The sequence below is a fragment of the Apus apus genome, chromosome Z, assembly GCF_020740795.1.
Source record: "Apus apus isolate bApuApu2 chromosome Z, bApuApu2.pri.cur, whole genome shotgun sequence".
Taxonomy (NCBI): Eukaryota; Metazoa; Chordata; class Aves; order Apodiformes; family Apodidae; genus Apus; species Apus apus.
The window spans coordinates 9,224,259-9,248,335 of record NC_067312.1 but is presented as its reverse complement, the minus strand read 5'-3'; the positions used below and the strand labels follow the sequence as shown (position 1 = coordinate 9,248,335).

Genomic DNA, 24,077 nt, shown 5'->3' with positions numbered 1-24,077 from the left:
ACCCACCAGAAGCCAGCTCTTGTGTAGCCTAGTTACAGCAGAAAAGTCACCCACCAACACCCTCTACTTATATTTGCATACCACAAGCTGTACAGTAACCATCATTAGTAGCCACAAACCCTTTACTGCATTTGTGGGCTGAGTTAATTTCACAGGTTCATGATCACTGAGCAAGTCACAGCCTCAATGTACTGGACATTCCATAAGCAGTAACACACATCTTGCCCTTAGAATGCACCAATAGCACTGACGACCTCCAGCAAAAGCAGACAAGCTTCAAAATACACGCTGTTGGTCTCATTATCCGGAGTTCTGACTCATTTTGAATATCAGATTTTTTTTGTACTCTAAAGTATTTTAGTTAGCCTCTTCCCAACAGGGCATACGTTCAGAGCAAGTATCAATGCATGCAAGGAGAAAAAGAATCAGATGCTGAAACTAACACTGGACCACTAACTAGAAAGTCAGACCCAGGTGCTTTTAGGAAAAGAAAGCAACCAAAACTAACAAAAAACCTTTGCAAGGGAGTTATGTAGGGAAAAGTACTTTCTCCTGCTGTGCCTGAAGCAAACATATTGGCAGCTTTTCTGCAGATTCAGTATATTTTATGGCTTCAAAGTGTTTCAAAACAAGTATCTGGAAGCCACCTACATAACTAACTGCCTAGTGTTGCTCAGTGAAGTCCTGTCAACTTTTCAAGACAAAGTACCTGAGATACAAAGGTTGAACACAATGGCTGTTTACAGGCTGTACTAACAGCAAGTGGGACAGCACTTCAGGTTTAACAGTTCTGATCTTCCTCAGAGAGTAACTGAGGAGTCAATGCTGGGGAAATGACCTCCGAGGTATCCAAGCAATGACATATGCAGAACAAGTTCCTTCGTGTTTGCTGCAATGCTGCCCAACTTTTCAGAGTAGTAGGTCTGTGGACACCAGTTTTCATATTTACTATAGGGTCATTTTACTGGCTGCAGCCATCAGAATAAAAATTCTGCCATTCTCCTTTCAGCAGGGGAAAAAACCTCTCAGAAAATCCAAGGCAGGGTTAACCATACTGTGCATTAAATCAAATGTGCTGCAGAGCTCACATACAATGCACTGGGCATTGCAGTCTGTATTACAGAGGGGTTTCATGCTTTTGCTCTTATCTCTAAAATAAATATACAAGGCAGCATATCCAAGGTAACACATAGCTCATATGCTTTTTTACTGTGAACAGTTACTGCACTAGCTGTGTGTAGAGCTATCAGATTAATGATCATGGAAGTCTGCATCACTAGGCCACTATCCTTACAGTTCAGTAGTTTAACACAAAGACACAACAGCAAGTTTTTTAATTCACAAATTAAACACCGACTGATCTCACATTCTTGTACATGTTATCATAGGGCATTAAAGCTGCTCTCAATGTGAAATGATGCCTTCAAAATCACAGCTCCATCCAAGAGACAACTGACTACAGCAAACTAATGAGAACATTTCACTGGAAGAATCTAAGATTATGAAAAAAAAAGAAGTCAGCCAACCCAGTGTTTATAAGGATGGATTTTAAAGTAATCTTCCTGTTACACTGAAACATTTTCTCCCATAAATACATAACTAGGCACAAGCACAGAACAGGAACTGGGTGAGGCTACCTCCTTAGTCCACATGTAAGTGTCCTTCAAAAAGATAACAGAAGTTTAAACCAGAAAAAAGGATCCCGTGCTCTGCAGAAGACATTAAGTAATAGCTACTAACAAGTAGCTTGTCCTTGGATTTTCTGGACATTGCTAGACCAGCAGTGACACAATAGTCTCATGGGTGAGTCTGGTGTTTGCTCAATGCACCTCAAGAGCAAGTGCTGACCTAGAGACCCACCCTGGGAAACTTCACATCTAAACCCAAGATCCTCCATGTGTACCTTCTCAGTGATACTTGATGACCTGCCCAAAAGAAGTGACAAGGAAGAAAGTGTCTTTACATGTCCTGAACACCAAACCCTCAGAAGTTAATACTGAATTCAAGGTTACATGCAGGTATCTGTACAAGGCTGACTCAGAGCCTCAAATCCTGTATGTGACCACTTTTACCACACATTTGTTCAGATGAGTGTCCTATTTTCCTCAAAAAAACCAAGCTAAATTGGGACACTGTATTCAGTCAGCTGGTACTGGGGCATTTGGCCCAAAGGCACTTTAACTTGCATCCTCCAGCTTCTGAGTGGACGCCCTACCCTAAAGGGCATGAAGCAGAGCTCTCTTCAGCCTTCCCCTTGGCATCAGGCCACTGCCCAGACAGGAATGCAAAAGCCCCAGCCAGAAAACAAAAGGAGCCCAACTGTTCAGAGACAGGACTTGGAAAAAGCTGTCAGGATCATAAATATTTCACACTGGAAAGTGAGATGATAAACAGAAGCAATCCCTCCTTCCAGCTGAGCACCTTAGGCCAGAGAGGCACATTCCCTCACTGCTGGCTGGGTTTGGCCCTAACCCACTATGCAGCCAAAAGACCAGGGGACAAAAGTCTCAGCAAGGGTAAGGAAGGATTCCTCAGTAAAAATTCACAGCCTGATGACTGTGTTCCCCCCAAAACCCAGAAGATATGGGCTTAGCCTTGTCAAGAAGAGTGAAATGAACCCATCCCCAAGAAGTAAGTCAAGGCTCATCAGTTCTTTTGGCTGAGAGCCACATACTGAATTTTCTTCACAAGCCAAAGCCCCAAGTAAGGCACATTTGTCCCCAAGACAAGAGATGGTGGAACCCCTCCAAATCCCACTGGAAGGCTGGGCACTTAAAAAATATGTGGGGTGGTCCTTAATATCACTTCTGTACTGAAGTTGTTCACAAGGCACCTCTGCACAATTTTAGTTCTTTACCCTACTTAACACAGATTGCTCTAGAACTCTGATAGTTACAAGGCAAGACTGTGTAGGATAAAAATACTGCAACAAAAGCATAGCAGGGATTATTTAAGAAGCCTGTATTCTTCCTTAAGTAGAACTTTAACCTTGAACAATCAAACAATCCAAGAAATGGATGAGAAAGGAAGAACAAGGAATCAAAATGTTAAGTCCTCTCCAGTATCCTATAGCAAAGCTGAACAACCTGCAGATCAGACATCCACAATATCTGAACACCAATTACCATCTCTCCTTTCTCACAGCCACGTGTAAGAAGTGTGGTTAAACTGAAAGTAGCAGACTGGGATCCAGGTAATGCAGCTTACAAAAAAAGGGTTTGTGGAACCCTTTTTTATAAAGGGACGTAGATGCTTTGTTTTATTTGTCAATGTGAAGCTTCCTACAAAATACATCATACTTTAGGAAGGGGGATATTAAACACTCTTAAAGCCTTCCACATCAAGTGGTAACACAACACAACAGCTCCGAAGACAAGCTTGAGAGCACCTGAGCTCAAGGATGGCAACCAGGCTGACGCAAACATCAGTCTGAACAAGATACCATTCACCATTCAGCAGTAGACATAAGATGCAATGGGTCAGCATGAACAAAATTTCAAAGGTTTGATCAAGAATTAAATAATCCACAAACCACCTGTATTTTCCTAATTATTGCTAAGCAACATTAAGGCCAACACTTTAGCCCAATTCAAAAGGGATTAGGCATTATATGGGCAATAAGAACATCCACAATTACATTACCTAGGATAAAACAGTTTATAAAAGGATTAAAAGAATGCCAAGCCTTGCAGCAGGAGTCAGGCACTATACCATAGATAAATTGTTCTGATTGTTTTGCTTAGGGTAGAGTAGTAGAAACCATATCCATTGTTTCAGCAACTATTAGCTACAGCACACCAAGGATCAGCCTACAAAAACAAAATCAAACTAGATTTCACTTGTTCAGGGTTCCAGCTTCTCTAGTCAGCTTGTTCAACAGTATATTACACCTACCTTGGAATAAAAGCAACTCAGGCCAAACATTAGCTGATTTATATGCATGAATGCTTAAAACACAAACTAGAACTGAGACATTAAAGTCACAGAAGTTGACATGACACACCGTCAAAGCCAGATCCCCACAAAAAAACACCCAGACCATCACAATGAAACCTCTAAGTAAGCAATTCTCTTGTTGATCTCAGCAACTACCTACTACCTGAAGCTGGAAAAAAAACAACACCAAAAGGTCTCTAACAGGTCCTAAAACAGTTCAGCCAGAGAATCAAGATCCTTCTCCACTCAGAAGTGTTACCACTGGTAGGACTACTCACTTACTTCAGGAGAGTTTAACCACTTTGACCTCATACTTTCAGCTGCAAGCTTTTAGCCCAGTATAAGTCTAACAGGCTAATTAAAAATATACAGAAACCAATTTTTTTTTAGCAGCTTGCCTTTTTTCACATCTACAGAAAACAGCTTAATTTGCCATTAGCCCCATGAAAAGGCAGAGGTATTCAGACAAAGGAACTCTAATTACCAAGCCATCTCCAGCTGAAGTGTCAGCTACCATATGCTCTCTTCAGAAAACCCAGACTACTTTATGAAACTCCTTGTATCAAGCTTCATTTTGACAGGAGGGTGTTTTTGATTGTACCAAGCCTTTCAGAACTTTAAGCTGTTAAAATAGTGAAAGCAGACAGATAAAAAGAATAGCAGATCCAAACAACAGAGAAGCCCACTGCAAGTACAGAATTCCCAGAGTTCAGATCACATGATTCAGGTTTCCATTTCATACTCACTCACTCTTAAAATATTCCTGGTCCATGATAGAAAGTATTTGGAAATCTACCAGTCTACTTTCAGTGGTGATTTGTAATCTTAATCTGTTCATCAGTGTCAGATGAAGTTTCAGAAGCCTTAGGAAGTTCTGTATCTGAGATTAGCACTTGCAATGTAAGAACAACTTGAAGGGTCAGAGGGAGATGTGTGACAGGTTAAAAGCTTGTAAGCCAGAAAGGAGGAAAATATATATAATAATTTTTGCCATTGCTTTGTCAGCAAAAGCTGCTAATGAATAAAATATCCTACCATCAGTATCTACATTACATCAGGGACTAATCTTTTTACTTTAACATTTCAGTATTGTAGAAGCTGATGTCACTCACCAGGAAAAACTTCCTTCTAATTTGGCAAGGGTTCAGAAGTCCAATAAACTGTAACTGTACCAATGGCTTACACTGCTGGTAGAGAAAGTTGGAAGAGATTTTGCCTGTGCTAAAAACTGCAACTAAGCAGAAACAGGTGGTCAAATGATGGAAGCTTTCAATGAAACCACCAGGGCACCAAACTCGATCTGAATCACAGAAACATCAAATCTGCCTAGTATCCTGACCACTAAGAGCCAAGTAGCTTTTAAATATGCAGATATATATATGGTAACTGTTCCTCTACCTGTAGGGTAGCTTTTTTCCTAGGAATGCCCCCCCCCAAAAAAAAAAAAAAGAACATGCTAGGAAGCTGATCCTAACACCAGTTTTCATTACTTCCCCTTTGCACCAAGAAGTAGCTTATGAGTTTCCATTTGAACAAAGCTTCTGACCACAACTTTTCACAAGCCATTACACAAAGTGAAGATCAGACATCAGCTATTAGATGAGAGGCAGAATGTGTACACTTAGTCTTCCATAACTTCTCTGAGCAGCTGGTGTTCTGCTTAAGATTCAATGCCTGTAGAAATACCTGCCATAGTTGGCAGTTACAAATATGCTTGTGGCAGCAGGAAACAATTGGCTCAAACTCTGCTTATTTTATTTAGTCAGGGCTTTCTCTGGGAATTGTTCTTTGTACAAACGTGCAAGAGAATTAAGTGCTCCAAAAGGAAAGAAAGATTCCAAAACTTAATAGTTTTACCCATAAAAGCATGTGCAACCATGATTAGCAAAACACACATGGTATGATGTCTCAATTTCTCACCACAGTAAGCACTACAAGGGCTTAAACAATGCCTGACAGTTGCAGCCTCTTCAGTTTTGCTCCAACATGGAATATAGTTCTGATAAACATATCTGGTTACATGCAGAGTTTATTTTGCACCAAGTTTTGCTGCAATATTTGTGTGACTATCAAACGCTGGGCCTGCGAAGTGAAGTGCTCCTGTAGTACTTGAATTCACACCACATCCATCTGCCACTGTTTTGGGAATTAATATACCCTGGGAGGTCTATGTTTCTCCCCAAAGATATTGCTTCATGCAGGAAGAAGGCAGCCAGACACACTGTCATTACAAGAGAGGAACCATGAAGGTCACATCACTCAAGAATCCCACCACAGACAACAGCAACTCCCTATTGTAGTCAAATCAATTCCCTGTATAAACCTCAAGGTGATCATTGCCCCTAGTTTTCCTGTCAACCCATCGCCATTTCTCCATCTTAACATTAGCTATTTTTCCTAGAGATATTTAAGTGACTGCAGTTGCCAAGACAACCACTTCATCAACACCAGCACCTCAGCTCATCTATCTTGGGCTTCCCTTCCGTTCACCATGACTTCTAGGAAATCAGCTGCCAGAAACACTCATTTTCAAATCTGGCTTTTGAAAAAACTTTTAATAGCCTTTGAGATCTGCAGTCCTAAGAATCTCAAGTTCCTTTCATAGGAACAGATTTGTTTTAATTATACCCTCAGAATTGAGGCTTCCTGTAAAGCTGGAAGAAGTCCGATAGCTTAAATTCCAAGGCACTGAGGCAGTGAAGGAGAAGATGCAATCACAGAGGTATACATCCAAGCCAGGTTTATGCATGCCTATGCTGTCACTTCCAATAACTCACTGAGGACATCTTCTATTTTGTTTTCTGTTACCAAGAGGAGCAGGGAGTGACTCAATATTTCTTTACAATATTTATCAAGCTCTGCTAGGCCTTGAAATGCACGCCCATATAGCTATCTTCTAAAAAACGTGACAGAACTTCCACAAATACATTAATAAATGGATAATCCTTACAGCTATTTGCATGTTTTAACTGAGTGAGGCTTAAGCCATCAGATTCTCCTGCCATGGAAGCCATGAAACCTGATGGCCAATTCAGCTGAGCTCTGCAAGAAGCTAAATTCTCAGAATATATAAAACAATTTCTAGGAGTTTCACAACAGTAGAAGCAGGGAAGCAAGACCTGCATAGCACTCACCTTCCTCTGGTCCATCTATGTTAGACCCGAATGAGAAGGCATCACAGCTTCAATCACAACAAGAGCTTTGATCAAAATTTATGTCTTACAAAGGGTGGGATAAATCAACAGCAAGTTAAGGCAGGTTTGGTTAAGTTCTACCAACAAAGCTACCAGTGTCTTTGTACTGCCTGCATCTGAAGGCATACAAGAACAGCTTCCCAAGTTTGTCTTCATGGCCCTCGCTGCTATGACTTACAAACAGATTTACAGCTGCAACTCTACTAGCTTTGTATCTGTTAGCATGGATATTGGTAGCAGTCTAACCATGGCAATGTGGGATTAAGCTTGGGCTGCAAAACCAACTCGTAAGCTGGGTCAATTCACAACTGGTGTTAAATATCATACTGCTGCTACCAGACTACTACTGTGCTCGAGACAGGCCAAATGTGCCACTGCTGCAATGCAGACATACTTGAACACGAGGAAATTAACTCCATGGTGTAGTACTGCAAACCTTGGTGGCTTGCCATGGTTGACACAGTGTCATTGGAGAAAGGCCCGAGTACTCCCTTCACTACACCTATTAATACAAGGTTGCCAAACTAGAGCTGAAGAAGACTTTTATATTCTGCCTAAAACTCAAACTCTGCATAGCAATAATATTAAACTACGACAAATTATGTTAGTGAATAAACATTATACAGCAGTATTTCTCAACACATTTATAGTTAAAGCAAAGAAGTCTCCAGTAGTTAGAAAAAAATCAGCTTTCCTTATAAAAGCTACCTGCAGGTCAGTTGTGCTGTAGTTTTCTATTTAAAGTGCTTGCTAAGTGTAGAATTTGGCTTTCTGCCCATGTGTTTAAAGCTCAGTGTTGTGGCATAGCCTGAGTAATTGCACTTTGGGTGACAAGGACTACAGAACATGAAGGCATGCAGTAATACACTTTAAACCTCATCTTAACTGACTAGAACCAAATCTTGCCCTGCAAACATGTTAGCTTCATGGAGGGCCATGCCAGGCTGTTTCCCTGACCATGCAACAGATCTGTAAGCCATTTCAAACTTGACATCAGATCCCACATGCTGGTCTCACTACACAGAGAGGCTTAATTTTGAACCTGATTTTCAAAGATGACCTGGGGTGGTTGTAGTAGAAGAGCACAGGAGCTGGAGAAATCAAGGCAGTACAAGAGGTGGGAAGTAAAAAGGCTAGGTGGCTCTGATAGCAGTACAGATCCCTCTGACAAGGGGCAAGGAAGCCAAGGCATAGCTTTTTCTCTTTCAACCAGAAGCTTACCCAGGTGATCCCTGATACACCCCAAGAATTAACTGTGAAGCCTGCATAGTATACATCTCCCCCAGCAAGTCTACATTCCTAGGCCTTGACTTGACAGTTTTCTCTTCAACAACAGGAATGTCCCTCTCCTCCCCCAGGTTAAGTTACACAAACCCAGCTTTATTTTCTGCTCTCAGAGAATTGCTACAGCTGTCTCACGGACAAAGTCTGTGCAGAGGAGTGTGACTTGTCAGTACATCAAGATCTGTGCTGGGGCACTTCAGGAAACTGCTCAGGTTTTTATTTTTAAAATCCAGGAATAAGCAGAAGTTCTTATTTCAAAAATATTTTTGCTGTTGTGTCTAAGCAGCCTGAAAGCAACTCAGTTGATGTTTTCTTCAGCTCTTTCAAATTTAAATACTTTACTTGTAAACATACACGTTGAATTTGTTTTGGAAGAAAGTTTTCCCATGTGTTATTTATAAGGAGCAAAACACTTTCTACCTACAGATTTAGTCAACTATGCTATTATAAGATACACCTGTTTTATATAAAAATGTTGATTTATCCAGGATCATGCATACAAACCCATTACAGATCCGAGTTTTAATCTCTACCCTGTTCACTACATTACACTGTCTCTTACCACTGTCAAAGAACACTTTTGGCTCCATGTAAAGCTACATAATGTCCCCTTACTTCTACATGACTCTTCCAGTCCTAGCCCTATGTCCTTCAGATTAACACCTCTTACATTCACCAACAGATTTAGAACAATGGATTGCATTAGCTCTCTCATCCTGTTTGTGTAGCATCTGCAGACTATTCTCGACAAGTGCCACGCTTCAACCACACAAAGGGACTAACAGATGATGAACTCTGGATTGTGTATCCCTTTCACCTAGTCTAACAGCAGGTTGTAGCAATTCCAGTTCAGACTAAATGTGACACAGCAATATTTAACAGTTTTACCCAACAAATCTCAAGTAAACATGCACCTAAGAAAGCCTGTCAAATGCTACTTAGTAGAGGATCATATCTGGTTGATCATACATGCATCTAGCAACAGACAAACGTTTCCTGGACAGAAGAAGCTGATGTCCCATAACCCTCTTATTTCAAGTTTACATAATCTAATTATTAATCTGTAAATTAAGATCCAAATCCAACACGCAAACAAGTATTAACAGTAGGCTGTAGGCTCAGCCTAAATTGTCATCCTCAGTTTTTCTGCATTACTAAGTTATGTATCACATAGTCTAACATGACTGAAGCCCCTTCTGATCACAGTGTCAACATGTTATTCTGCCATAAAACACCATCTGCAGTTTGTTGTGGGGTTTTGTGTTTTTGTTTTGTTTTGTTTTTTACTAAAAAGATTTAGACTAGGGCTTAGATTATAACAAGGCAAAAAACAGCTATTCATACAGAATTTGTTCCAGGAAACACAATGTAGCTATTCTTCTTCCTAAAGCACAGAAGTCACTGCTTTATGCTTAACAAAACAAGGGAAGAAAAACCCCAAAGGTTATACCTCCAGCTATGAACTAATGCATGCTGAACAAAACACCTACAAGATCACAAGCTAATTGATTTGTACAAGAATTAAAGATACAGAATTCATGCAGCCTTCCAACACCTCAATAGTTTATTTCTATCCACTAAACTCAAAGCTTTGCTAAATTTGCAGAAGGCTAGCCCTAGCACTACCACCAAGCTTACAATTTTATTTTATTAGCAAAAACTAGCCACCCTAAAGAGGCCATAAGGAATATGAAGGTCAAAAATACTTTACTGTTCTCTTGGAAATAGATGAAAGTCATGCACATGCTCAACATAGCTGATAGCTTTAGAGGAGAAGATGAAACAGAACACTGAGATACCAGGAGCTCTAATCAGCTCACACCTGGTGACATTAGGTCAGCCCTCAGTCATGCCCCAAAGTACAGTCAGTCCAGTATAAGAAGAGAAGGAAGAGGGAGACACCTGACATGGGCTTGGATTCCCAGGGGCATGAGAAAAATGAAGAGAACTGGTAGCATCATAATGAGAAGTCTTTTGTGGCCAAGCACACTAGAGCCATTCTTAATACTTGTGCCACTGCACAAGAGCTGACCCCACACTGTGTGGCATTACCTACGTGGGACAGCAGGCAATGTCTCAAGTATGGTGCACATGCTGAAGACTTTATTGCATTCCTGTAAGGCCAGGAAACGGGCAATGTCACACTTTGGGATGGTTATCCGCAACCCATACCCCAACCTGATCTGGCCCACCACTTAACAACAAACCTGCAACTCCCAGCAGACAACTCATTAGCTAAGACAGGCAGAACATACCTACAGCCCCCAGCCCAGATATGGTCTCCACAGACATTACCATTAAGCAGCATGGCTTTTTACAGCTTCTGTTGATTGTCAGCACTTTATTTAATTGGCCCTTACAGGCAAAATATGGACTCTGGTCGAAGAGCTCAGGCATGAATGCATCACTCACCAAAGAAATGAACCAAAATAAACAGCTAAGTACTTAGTAGGCATGGGGTAAGCCTACAACTTCGATGAAAAGTAATGATCATTTCCCAAGGGGAACATTAAGCAGGCTACTTTGAATCACTGAAATCAGAGTATCACCTCTAACAACACTGACAGCCAGACTTACTCCGCAACATCCAGAAGTGGCCAAGACCAGCAACCTTCTGGTCCCATACCTCCTTAGTAGTAACTAACACAACTACAATCTCTTTCCAACTGGAGAATAGTCATAGATCGTATGTGTTCAAGACAGTAAACTGTGCCATTATTGCCATTTAAAATGGAGCTCCACCAAGTGACTTTCCACAATGACCCTGCCAAGGCTAGTCATTAGCTCCTGATGATAGGACAAAAGGTAATAGTTTTATACTGAAAGAGGGGAGATTTAGAATAGACACTAGGAAAAAATTCTTCACCATGAGGGTAGTAAGGCACTGGAATAGGTTGCAGAAGCCTCCTTCCTGGAGGTGTTCAAGGCCAAGTTGGATGAGACCATGTGCAGCCTGGTTTAGTGTGAGATGTCCCTGCTTATAACAGGGAGAATGGAATCCAATGATCTTTAAGGTCCCTTCCAACCTTAACCATTCCAGGATTCTATGAATCTGCAGATAATCCTCCAAGGGACTAAACAAACTTCAGTATTAAAAAGATTTCAAAAATAATCCAGCCAGTTCCAAAATATAAAAGCTCAAATGTTTACAGACTCAAAGTATATCCCACCTATCCAGCTTCTCCTAGTAGTGCTGCTATTTCAGGCCAAAGGTAGCCAAGCTTCTTCCACAAAAATTAAAGCCTGCTACAAGTGAAAAACCTCCCCACAAACAAAAAACCCCAAAACCAACCAAACAAAAAAACAACCCCACCAAAAAAAAAAAAACAACCAAACAAAAAAAACCACAAAACAAACACACACACACAAAAAGTTCAATTTCACAGAAAGCTTATTAGTAAAATTTTGAAACACAAGCCTTCAGGTTTCTGGTAGACACAGATAAAACCCATTCCACATGTTGGTATCAAAACTTCCACTGTTATATGCTCCAGTGTAAATCATACAGCAATATTAAATGCCTAGTTTCAGTTATATTTTTAAAGACCAGTGAACTTCTAAGTGACAATGTCTCCTACAGAGAATTTTTTAAACATGACTGTGGTTGTCTCAAGAAACAGTCACTTGACAAAGAATTATGTAAGAGAAGAAATGTTACTGTCATCCACTGAACTTGAACACTAAGTTTTCAACAAGAGTTGAGCCTTAATGCTTTTTTTTGCTTAACATTTTGAATAACTTATGGCCACAACAAAAAAAAAAGTTTAGGCAGAGATCCAACTGGAGTGGCAATCTCATTAAGAACAGACAAGCCCTTCTCCTTCCACTTTAACACTCACCTTCATCTGAAAAATTTGGGTATGGCATTGTATTACAGCATGAATGACAAATTAGAACTGATTTAGAAAATAGCTACCAGACACTTGAAAGGTACAAAAGAGACCTTTATCTCTCGAGTTATACTACTTAATGCACCACTGAAAGGCATTCAGCTGCTAAGTGTGGGTACAACTACTCTTCTGAAAGAGAGTAACCAGGAGCCCTGAAACGAAATTCAGTTTTCTTCAATACATTATTAGAAGCCCATTCTTTTAATAAAGGTGAGTGCTTTAGAGATAGTTATTCTAGCCAAGATAAGCAAACACTTGTACACCAGTGCCATTTACATCCATGAATTAGAGGCCTGTATGAGCAGACTTGATGTAAGAGCAAACGGGACTTCACAGAATGTATTGTGACTCAAAACTACCCAGTTGCACAGCTTACGTTTTGACAAGGCCAAAGAGGGTGCTGCAAAAGTTATTTCAGCTTTTGCCTACATCTGACAGTGAAATCCTTCTAGCTGCAGAGAAGTCTATAGATTAATTTAAAACCAAGAATTTTTTGCACAAAGGACAAATGTCTATCACACAAAAATTGACCTGAGTGGCACAGCTGGGTGTACACTGCTCCTTACACTGTTACAATTACACACAGGATTTTGCAACTTAACCCCTCCAAATACTTTGCTACAATGAACATTAGAACATATGTTTCAAATACTTCAGCTAGGATACATATCATAACTTTGGGAAGAGTCACATACCTATTGCAAACATGTTCCTACTGCAAAGAACTTAAGCTTCAGTTCCCAAACACAAGTCTTTTACCTGAATTTCTAAGTGACTTGTATAATTTGAAGAGAACAAAACAGACTAAAGGAAACACAACATTTCATACTTTAAGTACTAAAACCTTCAGAAGTAAGACAAAGCCTGCCTGAGAGACAGCCTCCTCTGTTAATCACAAATACTATGATACCTGGAAGTGTCAACTTTAGACAGCTCCTTTATGTTGCTCTTGCTCTCCATCTGACAGCCTCAATTAAAAACAAACAGGAAGTCTCAGGGTCACATTTCTTCAAGTCAAACAAGATTCCAAAATATTCGACACACATTCCAACTCTGTAGCTTTTTACCATTTGTAGGCCACTTCGGGCAAATATTTATGAATTTTAAACATTTCAGAAATTGAGACAGGCAATTAGGCTCATCCGGGTTACTATTGCATCAGGGGAGGGTACACAATGCCAAATTTATTACTATTAAACTGGTCTGGTGAGATGAGACATTCTCAGTAAGTCACTACTACATAGCCTAGTACAATTAACTGCAATTCCTCTAACTCACCATGTGGGATAAAACAGTAAGGTTTTAGAAATGAAGTCACACTTTGGAAATATCAAGTTAATTTTGTGCATGTGCATATTTGTACGCACACATGATCACGCACAGCTCAAACTATGAGGACTTGCTACATCATGAGTCACACTCAGTTACATTTAAGTTCAACATAAAATCTCCACTGTTTAGTCCATACTGTCCATTAGTACAAATATCTGATGACAGCCATCAACCACACAGCCAAACTGCATGCTGAAGATCAGAGTTAAGGTTCTGCAAGCAGTTTCTGCCAACAGTTCTTACCCTCTAGATGCAAAATGAGCATCATGGAGAAGACCTACTGTGCTAATCAAGAGAAGATACCTATTGTGTGTATCTCACTATGCACAGTAGCAGGTAGTGTAAGCATGACTTCATAAACAGAAAGGTAAAATCATGTTTGAGCTTTTGGTAAGCTACTTGTTGTGTGGTCTCAGACACTAGCGTAACATCGCTGCTATACTAAATACCTTAAGGATTCATCAGGGGAAGAAAAAGATGAACAATCTTCTAACACCCGAGAGTGAAAACACTTCCAGTAATACCTGTTATATCAACCAGATCTAATGCTATCTACATGCGTTTAGCTACTGTCCCTTGAACAGACCATGGAGAAATGTCAAGAGGCATAGTTCTTCACATTGTTATCCAAGAAAAAAAATAATACTGTATTCTACTTTAACCAAGGATCATTCCATGTAAACAGAACCAAACAATGGGAAAATAATGCAAACTGACAGTGCTTAATCTTTCAAAAAGATTGACCATTCTTCTTCCAATGGCAGATGCTCTTGATAGACAACAGGACCTACTTGAACAAGCTGCTACATTTTCAGGCAGTATCAGAACTGGAAATCACTATCTTAACATGCATAATAACCCTGCCTGGATCAGAGGAGCTCGAGGCAAAGGACAGGGAGCTAGCTACCATCATTATCTTGTCTGCTGCTTCCTGAGAAAAGCCAGGTGTCCAGAACCAGGCTAAAAGCTTGGTGAGTTCTCTGGGAGGGTTCTGTGGGGCCCACAGATACAACCATCCAAAAAACTATGTGCACCAGCAGAGTGAGGCTTCAGTAAGGCACTCCCCAGGCCTGAGAGCTAGAGATCGTAACTGTGCTTATGATCACTGAACCATCATCAGAAGCTTCTTGCCTCCCTGTCTGAAGACACCTTAGCAGCAACTCTGTCTTAGAGATAGTGTGCTCTGAAGAGGAGCTAGAGCAAGCAAGGCCAGGTTCTATTCACCTGCAGTTCCATATCCCTTTGCTGCATCAAACCTCTGCTTATTAGCATCCATGATATTAAGCAAAACAACCATAGGATTAAGTACACCAAGAGAAAAGCTTGCTATGCAGAGGCCTGCAGAAGGCAGCTTTTGTGCTGACTGGACCAATCACTTCTTCCTTGGCACCACAGAACTTTTTGTGGAGTTACACATTCTATCAGTTACACAATTCTAAGTGCTTAAGAAACTTGCACTTGCTTGATCTTATGTTTTCTGGGAAGCAGCTTACAACACCAAACTTTTAAACATGATGCTTATTCTCACCATCAATTATCTGTAAGCAAGTTCCATATTGATTTCCTGCTCTGAAAAAAATTATTCCCACATATTGCAAATCGCAAAACAAATCACTTGGAAGAAGCTGAACTCTAAACACAGAACCCCAAACAGTACATGATTCATGAGTTACAAAAAGAAAGGAAAACAATGCCTTGACAAGTATTTAGCCCCAAAATTACTTGAGAAAATGAAGCATAATGCTTGGGGCTTCCCCCCTCCAACTTATGTGTCAAGACTTGCTGCTTCAAGTAGCAAAAAACCCTATATGAAATAAACAGCCTTAAGAACTATCAAATAGCAACTCTAACAATGCAGTTAATTTTTCTTTTTTCCTTTCATGTTAGGTGTATTAATTTTCATCTGCCTGGCCTTAATAACCTCCGAGGGAGCTTTGAATATTGACTCTTGCTCTACATTAAACACTCTTCTTGACACAGCATACTTGGTCAAACTGTGCTTTGGGCAATGCTATGTGTTCAATAATGAAGTTTCTATTTGTTTAATTTCTCACTTGCACCTTCCCTGAAAGATTGGCTTCCAGCACAGAATACCATTCGACTATAAAATTGAGAAGAATCTCCTTTTTTAAAAGTAATCAAAAGCAGTGATGCTGAAGTGCGATTGCACCACCCAGAGCTTTGAGTAAGCCATCAGGAACCACCTTCTAATAGTTCTTCAAGGATCCTGAAAGCATCACTTTCTGAAAGTAATGGGCAGAGGTCTATTAGCCTCCAGGCTCTGAAGGGCCAAGCACTGAAGTAAGACACTGTATTTCAAGGCAGAGACAGTGACACTGATCAGCAGTTTCACCATGCCATTGAAATCTATCCAAACTGGCACTTACCACCAGATCACAGTCTAATGACCTTTGTTGTGGTGGTTTTCAGTTAAGTATCAGCTGCCAAAATTAAAGGTGAAGAAATTCTCCTGCTTTGTAGCAAAGAACTCTCTCTCAGCTGAACAGAAGATGCCTATGACATATAGGCTGCATCACACGTAGTTCTGCAGATCACCGGCACAATCTGGTTCTCTGCTGCTCAGGCACTGCCTGCAAAACCAGAAAAACACTTTTCCATCGTTTCCAGAGCAATTTAGAGTTACCACATAACCCAGGGGAGTCCAATTTAAAGATCGGCCTTCCCAGCTTTCCTAGGAAAGAAGAAACTGGCACTATCTGGGACCTAGACTTGAAGCATTTCATTTTGAAAATAAAATCTTCCCTTTGTCACTCAAAAACCTTTAATAACTGAATCAGCTGTGAGCAAACCAGTACCTTAGACACACAAGGTCTACCCACTTTTCACCATTAAACAAACTCTGAATAAGCCAGGGACCAAAAATAAAGTTCACCTATTGCAATCAAATACCAGTAGCCCAAGCCAACTGATTCTGCCACAAACTTTAGTTCAACTGGCATCAGCTGAGGGACAGACATTTGCTCTTTGGAAGACACAACATCCCTGACCCCAAGGTACTTTTGCCTTGTTGGCAAGGAACAAGAGGTAACCAGTGCACGGAATAACTCAACTCCTTCCTTGAGGGTGGTAATCTGGAACTTCAGCAAGGGGTTGTTCAGAACGTTATTCCTGGCCATACTGCCTAGCTACGTAAAGTAACTAGGTAAGACAAAGTTTGGTAGAACATTCATGTGCACTTTCACCTGATCCCACAGCTGAGGCTTGTGGTCTGGGACTGCTCCTATCCCGTGTTGATACAAACTGCTCTCCACAAAGTGGTTGCTTCTGAAGGCTGCTGCCGTTTCCATCTAGCTGGGAGGTCCTAACTATCAAGTACTGCAATAGATCTGAACATGCTGTATTAGTTGACAAAATATGCCTGGATGCTGTCCTTGAATTTTTAATAAGTCTCTGACTTTGTTATAGCCAGCACTGAAGTATTGATAAGCTCCCATTTAAACAAAGGTTCAGGGGGACATGTTTTCTGCTTCAATGTATCAAATGCTGGAGTTACAGGATTAGCAGCTGAAACCAGAATCTGTTGAAATGTTGAACCAGCTTTTAACAGCAGTAGCTCCTGTCAAGGAGGTGCAAAGAGAGCACTTCCCTCATTTCAGTTTATTCAGCTAGTTCAACAGCCCAGAGAGAAAGGTCATATATCTCCAAGAATAAACAAGGTGTCAAAAGCTGATGTTACCAGCTCCAATAACTACATGAGCACAAATCAAGCATTTGTACTCCAGATCAACCATCACTACCACTTTCTTTATTAAGGTCACATTAAACATAGGTTTTCCTCAAAATATTTATGCTTCACCTTAAATAGAAGCCTTTATACCTTCCCTCCAGTTCCTACTCTCAAACCACACCTCAAGTGGAAGAAAATTCCCACTCTCATCACCACAAAGTTTAATAAAAGTTAAAACCTGTAATTGCATATTTCCAATCCTGTTTACCTAATCTTGGGAAACTAAAGATATAAAAGAAGATGAAGTTAGATATTTCATCAAGCTAAGAAACCTGAAAAATAAATTGGATTCTGATCTGGGCTGGTGCTCACCTTGCCTGTACTATGAACATTTCTCATAAGTCAACCAGCCAAATGAAGTTTAGGATATTAACCTTATCACCAAATGATTCAGTAGTAAGCCAAGTCTAACACATCTAAAGGTTTGCCTGAAGGCCCAATACAAAGAAAGTCAAGATCACTTCTCAGTACAACAAGGCTCCTTCTCCCCAAGGACAGAATGAGGGTCTAACACAACTTTTTGCAATAGCTGAGAACTTAGGATGCACCACCAAAAATAAAATGCTGACAAGACAACAACAGCAAAAAACACCACCAGGCACACCTCCTCATGGAGGAAAAATGAGACATGACCAACACAGGACATACTTCAGCTGTGTCACTTGAAGGGATTACCTCTGGTGTGGAGGGGGGAAGGCACCACGAAACCCTTTGCCTCCTGCTCTCAAAACAACCATCACAAGATCATTCAGAAGAAAGACACAACACCCCAAGGACATCAAATACCAAAAAAAAAAAAAGATACCACACTCATACTAAGATAAGGCACCTGGCAACCTTGACTAAATCTACACTTGTTTACACGCATCTCCATATTCTTTCACCGGCTGCTTCAGCATCTTTCCAGGAACAACTACAAACATACAGTCAAGAGAACTTCCCAGCAAAACAGAAATATTCTGACCCATTGTGATGTCTTTGAAAAAAATGGATGAGTAATGGTGTAAGTGCAGGAAGAGGTTGCCACACCGTTCGGACATAAAAATGACCCAGTTACCAAGTTACCAGGACTAGAGCAACTTCCTGGGCAAGTAATAATGGACGTGAGTCTAAGAATATACCTATCACACCTACATGAGTAAACTGGCCAACTCATCACAAAAGGCAAGCCTTGTGCCAAAGTCTTCCCCCTTCCTTCAAAACAATGAGGCCAAACTGAACATGACTCAAATCTATTATTCCCCAAGCTACAAGTTATTTCGGTTTTGTGGAACAAAGCTCTTAAACCCTGACCCAGAGAGGCCAAGAGGCACCGAAAACGCACGTTAGCCAATCAAAGAGATCATCCAAAAATTTCTACAGTTTGACAGAAGCAGAAGGGCATGAAATGGGAAGTGCAGGAACTACTACTGAAGTTGTAATTCCTGGGAGCAGTGAGCTGAAGGGGACAGTTTTTTTTCCAGAGACCCAGCAGACATCAACTGCAAAGGGTTATGCCCAATGCAACTTATCTTCTGCAGGCACCACGGTCTTTTAATTGCTTCTTTTAAGAAAGATGGGTGCTTCCTCCACCTTCCCCAGTTGTTTTGAGAATTTAAGTCTGCTCCCCTCTGCAACCCTAGTGGCAGATTTCTCGCTTACTGTATTTACAAGAGGGGAAATAACAACCACAAAAGTTGTTGTGTTGTGTTTTGTTTTTTTTTTTTATTAACAGGAAGGCTGAGAGATGAATCAAAAGCATTTCTCTGCCTTCACCAATCAACTCATCAGTGCACCAGCCCTGTGAAGGGTGTGCTCTAAAAGGCTGGAGAGGAAGAAGAGGAAAATGGGGGGGGGGGGGTGGAGAAGATAATAACGAAAAACAGTCCTGAAGTACCATGAAGTTTCGAGGAACACACAGACTTCACCCCGAATTAGCCACCCTACACAGGATGCTCCCGGGTGACAGGGATGGAGGGAAGGCCGGGAAGCCCCCTCCTTGGAAATTACAGCGAGAGCAGCACCAAAAGGACAGACCCGGGGCTGGAAAGGGAAGCACTCACGCCCTGCCGTCAGGTACCTACCGTTCCTCGGAGCTCCCCAACACCCAGGGCAGAGGCCGCTGAGGCGCGGGGCCCCTCTCCCCGGAGCGCACCCCGAGGGGAGCGGAGGGGTCCCGGCAGGCCCTGCCGGGCCGGGCACCACCTGCGGCGGCGGGGCCTCCCGAGCCCTCCCGCAGGCCCCGGCCCCCCCTGCCCAGGGGTGCGCAGCGGCGGCAGGCCCCGCGGCCCGGCGCAGAGGCCCGGGCAAGGCGGAGGAGGGGGGTGCGCGTCCGTGTGTGTGTCCGTGTGTCCGTGTGCGGGGCGGGGGGCGCGCAGGCCCCGGCGGCGACTCCGCGGGGATCGGGGAGGGGGGTGTGAGGGAAGGGGGGAAAGGGGTGGGGGGGGGTGGGGGGGGAGCCCGTCGCGGCAGCGGGGCGAGGGGGGGGGGGGGGGGCGCGTACCTTGAAATACCCGCCCTCGTAGAGGGTGTTGGGGGGCCCGAAGATCGCCACCTCCCAGTTGTAGAGGTCGGACTCGTCGACCAGGGTGATGCGGAAGCCTTCCACCGGCTCCTCCTGCAGCGACTTCAGCTCCAGCATCAGCGCCTTCTGCGAGCTGCTCATCTGCTGCTGGGCCATGGCGCGGCCCCCGCCGCCCCCGGCCCCGCCGCCCCCGGCCCCGCCGCCCCCGGCCCCGCCGCCCCCGGCCCCGCCGCCCCCGGCCCCGCCGCCCCCGGCCCCGCCGCCCCCGGCCCCGGCCCCGCGCTCCTCCCGCCGCCGCCGCCGCCCCGCGGGCCCCGCCCCGCCGCGCGCTGCCGGACGCCGCCGCCGCCGCCGCCGCCACTTCCCTTTTGTGACGGGCGCGCGCCGGCCGCCTGACCTCAGCGCGTCGCGCGCCGGGCCCCGCCCCTCCCGGGCCTCCTTAAAGGGGCCGCGCGCCCCCTCCCTTCCACACCCCCCCCCCCCCCCCCCCCCACGCGGGGCGGCCCGGGGGGCGGGGGTGTAGGGGGGGGGGGGGGGTGGGGGATGTGGAGTGACAGGACCCGGGCGTGGGTGGGGAGGGACCTGAAAGATCACAGGATTTTTATTTTTTTTTATATTATTATTTATTCATTTTATTTTTTTTATTTTTTTTTTTCACCCAGGGATCACTGAGTCTTTTGAGTCGGGAGGGACCTCAAGGATCAGCCGGTTCCGACCCCCCTGCGCGGGCAGGGACCCCCTCCCGCCAGCCCAGGCTGCTCCCAGCCCCATCCAGCCTGGCCTGGGACACTGCCAGGGCTGGGGCAGCCGCAGCTTCCCTGGGCAGCCTGGGCCGGGGTCTCGCCGCCCTCACAGCAAAGAATTCCTGCCCAACCTTTAATCCAAAAGTCTCCTCTTTCGGTTTGAAAATGCTCCCCCTCATCCTGTCACTCCCTGCCCCTGTAAAAAGCCCCTCCCCAGCTTTCCTGTAGCCCCTTCAGGGACTGGAAGGTGCTCTAAGGTCTGCCCAGAGCTTTCCCTTCTCCAGCCTGTCTCCGTAGCAGAGCTGCTCCAGCCCTCTGATCATCTGTGTGGTCTCCTCTGGACTCGCTCCAGCAGCTCCATGTCCTTCTTGTGTTGGGGGCTCCAGCACTGGACACAGCACTGCAGGGGGGGGGTCTCACCAGAGCAGAGCAGAGGGGCAGAGTCACCTCCCTCAACCTGCTGGTCACACTTCTTTTGATGCAGCCCAGGACACAGCGGCTTTCTGGGCTGTAGGCACACCCTGCTGGTTCCTGGTGAGCTTCTCATCAACACCCCCAAGCCCTTTTCCTCAGGATTGCCCTCAATCCATTCTCTGCCCAGCCTGCAAATATTCTTGGGATTGCCCAGTCCAGGGGCAGCACCTTCCACTTGGCCTTACTGAACTTCACGAGGTTGGCATGGGCCACCTCTAAAGCCTGTCCAAGGTCTCTCTGGATGGCCTGCCTTCCCTCCAGCATGTCCACCTCACCACACATCTTGGTGTCATCAGAAAACTTGCTGAGGGTGCATTCAATCCCATCATCCATGTCACCCACGAAGACCTTAACAGCGCTATCCCCTAAAAATCCTGCAGCAGCCCCCCAGCAGCAGCAGGTGAGGAGCAGTCAGTGGTCCCCCTCCCATAGAGGTAATTTCCATGGGGCTCCACTGTTTGAGGGGCTACAGGTGGAAAATGCAGTTTTGAGCCTTGCCCTCCTTCCCTGTCTGGGTTAAAGCAGAAAAACATTTGCACAGATGGCAAGGTAGTATCTTTAATTCCTTTGCCAATGATCTGCACGGGGGGACTGAGTGCTCCCTCAGTCAGGTTGCAGATGACACCAAGTTGGGCAGGAGTGTTGATGTGCCTGAGGGTAGGAAGGCTCTGCAGAGGGACCTGGACAGGCTGGGTCGATGGGCCAAGGCCAATTGTATGAGGTTCAACAAGGCCAAGTGCCGGGTCCTGCACTGGGGTCACAACCACCCCAGGCAGCACTACAGGCTTGGGGAAGAGTGGCTGGAAAACTGCCCAGAGGAAAAGGACCTGGGGGTGCTGGTGAACAGTGGCTGAACATGAGCCAGTGTGTGCCCAGATGGCCAAAAATGCCAGCAGCATCCTGGTTTGTGTCAGGAATAGTGTGGCCAGCAGGACCAGGGCAGGGATTGTCCCCCTGTGCTCAGCCCTGGTGAGGCTGCACCTTGAATCCTGTGCTCAGTTTTGGGCCCCTCACTACAGGAGGGACATTGAGGGGCTGGAGCATGAAAATCCGTGTTTCACTTCTGGAAACATTAATACACACCCCTGCCTATCAGTCAGATTGTGGGACCACTCAGGAATACCCTGCGTGGATGTACTCCCAAGCTGGACATCTAACCTCGGCCAGGAGAAGCCCTGACAGAGAAAAGCCAATGGAAATTCCTTGAATTAAAGAATTTATGTGGTTCTAATGGAAATAATAAAATACGTTTAGATGTGGTGCTGAGGGACATGGTTTAGTGGTGGAATTGGCAGTGCTGGGTTAACAGTTGAACTTAATGATCTAAAATTTCTTTTCCAACAAACATGATTGCATGATTCTATGGTTCTATAAACTTAAATGACTAATAGACTGCGGTGAGTTCTAAATTAGTTGTAATGTCTTTCCCCAGAATGTCAGAATCATTTGAAGGAAATCTCTGCTGCCTGTAGACTTGCAGTCAAATAAAAACTGGGGATGAATAAAAGTGAAAATCATGTGAAAGCCTTAACGTAATTCTGTGGTGTTGGATTACGTGGAGTTCAGGGATGAAATGATAAAAGACCCTGAAATGCTGCTGTATAGAGAGGGATTGAGGGGTGTTTCGTTTAGAGATTAATTAAATCAACAAAGCCATCAAAGGCACCAAGAACAAAGGAAGAGTCAGCTGGGACTGTCCAGAAATTAGGAACTGGGAATGGGGAATACTTATTTCATTAGACTGTGGGACTCTCTGCTGTAGGATGTTACTCCACCAAACAACTCCCTGTCTTCCCCCAGGGAAGCGCCCATCACCTCCTCCGAAGATGCTCTAAACTGACAGGGGTTAACTGATCCCTGGTATCTTAAAGGTCAACCTGAATGATTCTGTGATTCCAAATAGTCCCCAGAATCACAGAACTGTTCTGGTTGCAAAAGACCTTTAAGATCTTTAAGATGTTTAAGACCTTCAAGATCATTGAGTCCAAACATAACCTAACTCTACCAACCATCAGCCTAACTCTAGCAAGTCCAGTGCTTAAACTATGTCCCTCAGCACCACATCTACACATCTTTTACTCACCTCCAGGGATAGTGATTCAACCGCCTCCCTAGACAGCCTATTCCAGCGTTTAATCACCCTTCCAGTGAACAAATTTATTCTAATATCTAATCTAAACCTCCCCCAGTGCAACATGAGGCCATTTCCTCTCGTCCTGTCCAGCTTGACATGCCAGGGGCACAGGCCCTGGCAAGATCCCACCTCACCCTTGAAGATCTCCCTGCAGAGACTGGCAAGTGTTTTCTTGTGAGCTGGGATGAGCTCACTGCCATGGGGGTAATCTGGAGGAACATTCCTCATCCATCCCTAGCTTGCCCAGCCACACTTCCAGAAAGCATGTGTTCCTGGAACAGGTCAGTCACCATCGCTCACTCCTCATCACCCTCAAGTGAGCTCAGATTTACAGAAAACTGCTTAATTCTGCTCTCATGTCCTCAGCCTTGGGGTTAGAGAGCTGGATCACAAGCAGTTGCATGGCCAAAATACTGCTTGTTGAGGAACTCCTTAGTGGTTAGGCTATACCATGCTGGATGTGTTTTCTGGTGGGAGCTCAGACACATGTTTTTCTTGTTCGTGTCCTGGGTTGACAGACATAACATTTCATCAATATGGGATCAAGATGACTGGTAGGACACCTGGATGGGAGCCAAGTTCTGACTTCAGTGCCAGGCTCCCTGGGTGTCATGTGCTTCAATCACCATTAGGATTTTTACTCTGCTCAGTTCCTCAACATCTGGGCCACAGCTGGGAGGGTTCCAGACACAATACTCTCAGCAGTAATTCCTCCAGGAGAGAGAAAATTCTTCACCTCTGCCTGTCACATCCCACCCAGCCCTGTGATGAGGGTGTGCAGTGAGTCTTTTTCTTATTCTCTGCTCTCACCAGCCCCAACAGCCCAGTCTCAGCTGTCC

The 24,077-nt window shown here is 44.0% G+C and overlaps 1 protein-coding gene across 1 annotated transcript in view; it reads right to left on the bottom strand.

The window, feature by feature from the left end:
• The window catches only part of UBE2R2 (ubiquitin conjugating enzyme E2 R2), a 58,205-nt gene extending 38,125 nt beyond the window's left edge, over positions 1 to 20,080 (bottom strand). Inside the window, exon 1 of the mRNA XM_051643682.1 lies at positions 19,867 to 20,080. Within this exon, the coding sequence (XP_051499642.1) occupies positions 19,867 to 20,043 (177 nt within the window). The 5' untranslated portion in view covers positions 20,044 to 20,080. The remainder of the gene's footprint in view (positions 1 to 19,866) is intronic.
• Positions 20,081 to 24,077: the final 3,997 nt, after the last annotated feature.